At 68.7% G+C, this 6,224-nt stretch overlaps 2 protein-coding genes across 5 annotated transcripts; one reads left to right on the top strand and one right to left on the bottom strand.

Annotated features, from left to right (window-relative positions):
• On the top strand, positions 1-3,495 carry METTL27 (methyltransferase like 27). 4 transcript variants are annotated; one of them, XM_004620866.2, is made up of 6 exons: positions 1-113; positions 353-476; positions 818-946; positions 1,072-1,207; positions 1,398-1,490; positions 3,071-3,495. In XM_004620866.2, exons 2-6 carry the CDS (start codon positions 354-356, stop codon positions 3,376-3,378), a joined length of 789 nt encoding a protein of 262 aa, XP_004620923.1. In that variant the 5' UTR covers positions 1-113; position 353; the 3' UTR covers positions 3,379-3,495. The 4 variants fall into 4 exon arrangements, with proteins under 4 accessions (XP_004620923.1, XP_054992236.1, XP_054992234.1 ...); XM_055136259.1 differs by having other exon boundaries at positions 80-113; positions 350-476; XM_055136261.1 differs by lacking the exon at positions 818-946.
• A 1,423-nt stretch (positions 3,496-4,918) lies between these two features.
• Positions 4,919-5,728, bottom strand: CLDN4 (claudin 4). Its single transcript, XM_004620841.2, has one exon. The coding sequence runs from the start codon at positions 5,546-5,548 to the stop codon at positions 4,919-4,921; it is 630 nt and encodes a 209-aa protein (XP_004620898.1). The 5' UTR covers positions 5,549-5,728.
• Between the last annotated feature and the right edge of the window lie 496 nt (positions 5,729-6,224).

Raw genomic sequence — 6,224 nt, 5'->3', positions numbered from 1 at the left:
GATAACTTGACTCAAGGGGAGCCACTCGGCGAGGAGGGGCGTGGCCAGAGCCACAGCGCAGGCCCCGCCCCAAGTTCCGGCGCCCACCTGCCGGGGGTCCGGGCTGATTGGCGGTGAGTCACCAGCCCCCTCTGCCGGCTGCCCCCCGCCCCGCGGGGCCCCTTCCTCCAGCCCGAGCCCCAATAGTTCAGTCCCTGTGTGCTCAGTGGTCCCGCCTGTGAAATGGGATTGCGCGAGTGGCCGGGACCGCACCGCCGCCGAGGGTGGACAGGGCAGCGGGGTCGTTGGGGGCGGGGGCGGGGGGTGTGGGCCGGTGGGACGGAACCGGAGGGGAGCTGACCCGCTGCAGCAGGATGTCTCAGGACGACGACTCGAATCTGAAGGAGGTGAAGGCGCGGGTCGAGACCTCACACCGCATCACCGACCTGACCCACAAGCTCGATTTCTATGACCACTGGGCAGCCACCTACGACCAGGTAAAACGGCCCGTGGCCTCGCCGCCGCGCAGCCCGCCTCGGCTTTCCTGCCTGTAGAGTGGGAACAGGGAGGCTTGCTGCCTCTCTGATGAAGCGAGACCCCTCTCATCCCCTCCGACCTGCCAGATGGGGACCAAGACCACGGGCCCCTAGAGGGGCGGCTGCCTGGGGGAGGTGCCACTGCCGACCTTGCCCTGAAGCCGCTCGTGCCAGGGTCCCCTCCTGTCGACGCAGCTTCCCCCGACACACGCAGTCGTGTCGCTGACTCTTGATCAGAGGCACGCAGGTCCCTCTGATCACCATTCTGGGGGAGGGTGGCCGGCTCAGCCCTCTGTCCCCAGGACGTGAGCACTCTCAAGTACCGGGCCCCGAGCCTGGCTGTGGCCTGCCTCACCGAAGCCCTGAAAGTGCCGCCCTCGGAGGCCCTCATCCTGGATGTGGCCTGTGGCACTGGCCTGGTGGCTGCCGAGGTGAGACCCCGCACACAGCCGCCTGCCCCACTGCTCCCAGTCGCGGCTTCTGCCCTCCCCGAGGGGCAGGCACCCCGCGGGCTCCTGGCCAGCGCTGACCACCTGCCCCCTCCCCCGCCCTCCAGCTGCAGGCGCGTGGCTACAAGCGGCTGCATGGGGTGGACGGGAGCCCCGGGATGCTGGCCCAGGCCCGGGCCCACTGTCTCTACCAGAACCTCCAGCTCTGCACCGTGGGCCGTGAGTCGCTGCCCAGTCCTGAAGGTACTGCCCCCTCGCCCGCCCCCGACGCCCGGACCACAGCCCACTGCCCTGAGCCCCTGCGCGCCTTCCGCAGCTCCTCCCAGGGACACCGTGGGCGCTGGGGCCTGCCCACGCTGGTGGTGGCTGTCCTGGGCCCGCCTCGGCCCTCCTTCGGGGGTCTGTCGCTACCCCCCACGTCTGCCCCGCGCAGGAACCTACGACGCGGTGCTGATCGTCGGGGCCCTCAGCGAAGGGCAGGTGCCCTACAGCGCCATCCCTGAGCTCCTGCGAGTCACCAAGCCAGGTGAGCCGCTGCCACCCCCACTCCCTTGCCCCGCTCTGTCCTCGGACCCCAGCCGAGTGGCCTCTGCTGGCAGCCCTGGGGCCAGGCCTCGCCACCAGCCTCTGAGACCAGGCAGGCAGGGGCCCGCTCCACCCTCCAGCCCTCACCAGCCTCCTTCGGAGACTCGGGTCCTGGGCTAGCATCCCGTCCCGTGTGGCCCCGCTCAGCCCTCTCTCCTTCTGGGCTTCTCGTTGGCCAGCACACCTGCCCCGTCCCTGGCCTCAGTTTCCTCCGCTGTGCAGTGCGGCAGCCCTGATGGCGCAAAGGCCGATGTGCACGTGCCAGGCAGGGCAGAAGGACGGGGGCGCGTGGCTCTCCACCCCCGCCCCAGCTGCGTGTGTCTGGCCCTGCCTCCCCCCTGGTGAAGAAGAGAAGAGAGAACAGACCTGGTCCTCAGGCCTCCCTCCCCAGCCCAGTGCACCCCAGGAGGGCCGGGGGAGGCCCGGGCAGCGTGGACTCAGGGCCAGAGTGGACTCAGTGCTCCGGCATGTCTGGGGGCCCGACTGGGGCGCCAGGACAGACTTGGGCGAAGTCTCTCTAGAAAGGAGCAGGTGGAGGGAAGGTCTGAGGCTGCCGCCTGGCTGTGACAGAGAAACAGGCTTCAGAGGCCCCTGGCGCCCCTGTCAAAGCAGGCGCCCGGCGTCTCCTGCCACCCGCCTGCGGGCGGCTCTGGGCAGCCTCGGGGCTGTGGGCGCCGGTGGGGCTGGCAGTGGCCAGCAGAGGGGAGACAGGAGACACCGTCCTGGCCTGGGCCAGCTGGAACGGGCACAGCCAAGGCTGGACACATGCTCACACTCTCACCACGTGTGCACACACAGACACACACGCACACACAGACATTCACAAGCACTCGTTCAAACGCGTGCGCACACAGACACAGGTACACACATGCACGCACACACCAACAGACACGGGCACATGCACACTCATTCACACCTGTGCGCGCACATGGACACATTCAGAGGGAAGCACATTTACACATGCACACGAATACACGCTCACACTGGACCTGTGTGCAGGCACATCGGCGCGTGCGCACACGCCTGCTTGCGTGCTCTCCCTGCCCAGCCAGCCCCAACCCCATCAGCCTATCTGCTGTTGGATTCCACTGCCCCGCCTCTGCCTGCTGCACCTGCTCCTCCCGCTGCTTCCTCCAGGAAGCCCTCCAGACCCCAGTCTCCCGAGGGGCTCAGAGCCCACACAGGGCCTCCTGCCTGTGTCTGGAGAATGTGACCATTCCTGCAGCCTCCCTCCCGTCTCTGTGCTGCCAGCCGAGAGGCTTAAGGCCCAGAGGGTATGCCAGGCTCCAAAGTCCTTAGTCCTGCTCTGAGGACGTGCCCCCACCGTCAGGGACTCGGCAGGAAGGGCGCCCTCCCGGAAGAGGCCTTGGCGACGCAAAGGGTGTGGGCAGGGGGGCAGCCGTGGGTCCCACCAGCCTGGTGAAGCCAGGTCCTGGGGGTCAGCTCGAGCCCCCCTCACACACACACAGGCCGGGGACCTCGGCTCCCGCCCCTCCGTGCTCACCCCCTCCCTCCCACCAGGGGGGCTGCTGTGTCTCACCACTAGGACCAACCCGTCCAACCTCTCCTACAAGATCTCCATGGAGGCCATGCTGGACATGCTGGAGCAGGCCGGGGCCTGGGAGCGCCTGATGTCCAGGCCCGTGGAGCAGTGGGAACTGGCCACGTCGGAGAGTGAGGCGGCCTCGGACCCCTCTGCCTCCCCGGCCAGCCCCAGCTTCATCTCGGGCATCGTGTACCTGTACCGCCGGAGCCAGCGGCCCATCCAGGCTCAGTTCCAGAGACCCTGGCCCCAGCCCCGGGCGGCCGCCGAGAAGCCGCACCACTGACTCCAGGCCTGTCCTGTGCCCTGCCTGCCGGGGCGGGGGGCGGGGGAGCCCCTTACCGCCCCTGCCCTCCACCCCAGAACGCCTGTCCATTAAAGGAGGCCCAGAAGGGGCAGCGGACACCAGCGCTGTGGTGCGTGTCGGCAGGCTTGGCAGGGACACAAAGGGAAGGGCCGGGGGTCCCGTCCCGGAGCCTATGTGTTGCAGTCCAGAGGGCTCTCTCAGACCCCCTCACCCCTAACCCACACCCCTGTCACTTTTACGTTCCTGCCTGGACTCGGTTCCCCTCATTTGTGAAGGGGTCGGCACCCCAAGCTCAGGGCGTGGCGGGCGGGGAGCGAGGTGTGGGCAGGGCTGCGGACTCGGGGAGGCTGACAGGCAGGATTCCGAGCCCAGGGTGGGGGCAGGCGGGGGGGAGCCAGCAGGAGCCCAGAGGTGGCCAGACCAGCCTGGCTGCCCGGCCCAAGCTGGCACAGGCCGGGGGGTGGGGACAGGTGGTTGTTCCCTGGGGCTGAAGGCCTTCGTCTTTGTTCCCTGCCAGGCAAGGTGTCCTGGGCACACCCCAGGTTTCCTGTGGTCAGTTTTCTCTCCCAGCAAGCGTGGCCTTGGACAAGGCGGCGCTGAAGGTCACCGCCAGCTCCAGCCCTGTGTAGTTTCCCGGAACCAGTTTGGTTTGATCTTCGCTGCCAGGGAACCCGCCCAGCTCTCTCCCGTGAGAGGCACGTGCCCTAGAGCTGAGCCCCCGACCCTGGGGAGGGGCGCCCCAGCCCGCCCAGGGGAAAGAAGCAAACCTTGCATTTCACAGGTCCATTTATTGTAGAAAATAATAGTGTAACTGCCATGACAAACAGATCTTAAATTACAAAATAAACCGCGGAGGAGGAAGAGGCAAGAGCCCAGGCAGAAGACAGACCCCACCCACCCCCGCCCTCCCTGGGCAGGCCATTGACCTTGGCGGGGACAGCGGTTCTATCCAGGGTGGCCAGTCTCAAGAAGCTTGAAGCCACCTGGCCCCCATCCCTGTGGCTGTGGGGGTTTGGGGAGGGGCCAAGGGCGGTGGGCCCCAGTCCGGCGCCTCCGCCGTCCCTCACCACTGCCCAAACCAGTCGGTAGCACCTTTACCGTCCCCTCGAAACCCGTCTGTCCACTTTGCTCCCTGCCCTGGAATTCTCCGGGCCAGATACAGTTCAGTGCTCACCGACCCATCCCGAGATGGGGGTGGAGGCCGGCGGGGGGTGGCGGGGTCAACACGGCGTGGGCAGGGCACCCACCAGCTCAGAGCCAGAGCGGGGGTCCAGCTATCCTGGCCAGCAGGTGCCAGCAGTCCTGGCCCGACGCCCCCTCGGAGGAGCGGCCACGCCCCGGAGCGCCCTTCAGGCCACGCCCAGGACCGCCCCTTCGGGCCACGCCCCCGAGCGCCTCTCTGGGCCACGCCCCCGGCTCGCGGGGCGCCGCGCGTCTCGGTGGGTCCGCGCGGCCCGCGGGGGAGCGGGTCCACCCGCCGACGCAGAGTCCGGCGGGGCAGCCCCGAGCCCGCGGCCGCCTAGACGTAGTTGCTGGCCGGGCCGGAGCGCGCGGCCGAGTACTTGGCCGAGTAGGGCTTGTCGGCGCGCGGCGGGCAGTTGCAGCACAGCAGCGCGCCGCCCAGCAGCAGCAGCCCCGACGCGGCCCAGCCGATGTACAGGCCGGCGCCCATCTCCCGCTTCTGGCCCGCCGACACCAGCGGGTTGTAGAAGTCGCGGATGACGTTGTGGGCCGTCCAGGACACGGGCACCATCACCAGCAGGCCGGCCAGCAGGAACACCACGCCCGCCACGATCATGGTCTTGGCCTTGGCGCCCTCGTCCTCCACGCAGTTGGTGCACTTGCCGCCCACCACGGACAGCAGCACGCCCAGCACGGCCACCACGATGCTGATGACGATGAGCGCGCGCGCCGCCTGCAGGTCCTGCGGCAGCGCCAGCAGCGAGTCGTACACCTTGCACTGCATCTGCCCGGTGCTCTGCACCACGCAGTTCATCCACAGGCCCTCCCAGATGGTCTGCGACGTGACGATGTTGCTGCCGATGAAGGCCGTCACGCGCCACATGGGCAGCGCGCAACTCAGGATGGCGCCCAGCCAGCCCAGCACGGCCAGCGCGATGCCCATCACCTGCAGCCCCATGGAAGCCATGGCCGGGGGGTGCCTGGCCGGCGCGCGCCGCACCGGCGGGACCTGCAGCGCCCGGGGTGGGCGCTCGGCGTCTGCGGCGCGGGGAGGCCGGGCGGCCGAGTCCAGGGGCGATGAGGTCCTTCCGCTCTGTCGCCGCCCCTGCCGCGATCCCGGGTCGAGTCGGAAGCACCTAAGGGTGTATCAGAGCCGATCTTCGCCCGCGCGAGGTCTCGGGCGCCGGCGGCGGAGCCCTGGGTTATATCTGGGCGCGCAGATGGGCGGGGGCGGAGGGAGGGGCTTCACCCCGGTGACGGCCCTTGACCAGTTTCTCCAGATTCCAGAGCCTGGCCACAAAGGCCCAGGGCCCCGGGTCCTGAGTCACCCCGCGGGAGCCAGTCTCGGAGGAAACTCCTCGCCCCTGCCCCCAGGTCCCCGCTGAGGTCAGCTGGGAGATAGAGAGAGTCCCTGAGTCACCCACCGCCCTGGGCTCTGGGTCCCCATAGCCGACAGGTCCTCCATGCCGGGCTGGGGTGGGCAGCCTGGGGATGCCTACCCCTGGGATTGAGTGGGTGGGCCTTGCTCATCCTTGTACATTCTCCATGCCGCGGTCTGGGGTCATAAGAAGCTAGCGGTCCAGGACGCCTTCACTCCCCCTCACACCACTGTCCCCCCATCTCACCACCCAGCGATGCTTTGG

Source organism: Sorex araneus, chromosome 4 (assembly GCF_027595985.1).
Source record: "Sorex araneus isolate mSorAra2 chromosome 4, mSorAra2.pri, whole genome shotgun sequence".
NCBI classification, from domain to species: domain Eukaryota; kingdom Metazoa; phylum Chordata; class Mammalia; order Eulipotyphla; family Soricidae; genus Sorex; species Sorex araneus.
The sequence above is the reverse complement of the archived record's forward strand: the minus strand, read 5'-3'. Positions and strand labels throughout refer to the sequence as shown.

What these genes read in the sequence shown, in the direction of transcription:
- METTL27 (XM_004620866.2), top strand. Translation starts at nt 354, where the DNA reads ATGTCTCAGGACGACGACTCGAATCTGAAGGAGGTGAAGGCGCGGGTC. An exon ending in GGGCAGCCACCTACGACCAG is followed by an intron (nt 477 to 817) that starts GTAAAACGGCCC and finishes CTCTGTCCCCAG; the next exon opens with GACGTGAGCACTCTCAAGTA. An exon ending in CCTGCGAGTCACCAAGCCAG is followed by an intron (nt 1,491 to 3,070) that starts GTGAGCCGCTGC and finishes CCCTCCCACCAG; the next exon opens with GGGGGCTGCTGTGTCTCACC.
- CLDN4 (XM_004620841.2), bottom strand. Translation starts at nt 5,548, where the DNA reads ATGGCTTCCATGGGGCTGCAGGTGATGGGCATCGCGCTGGCCGTGCTG.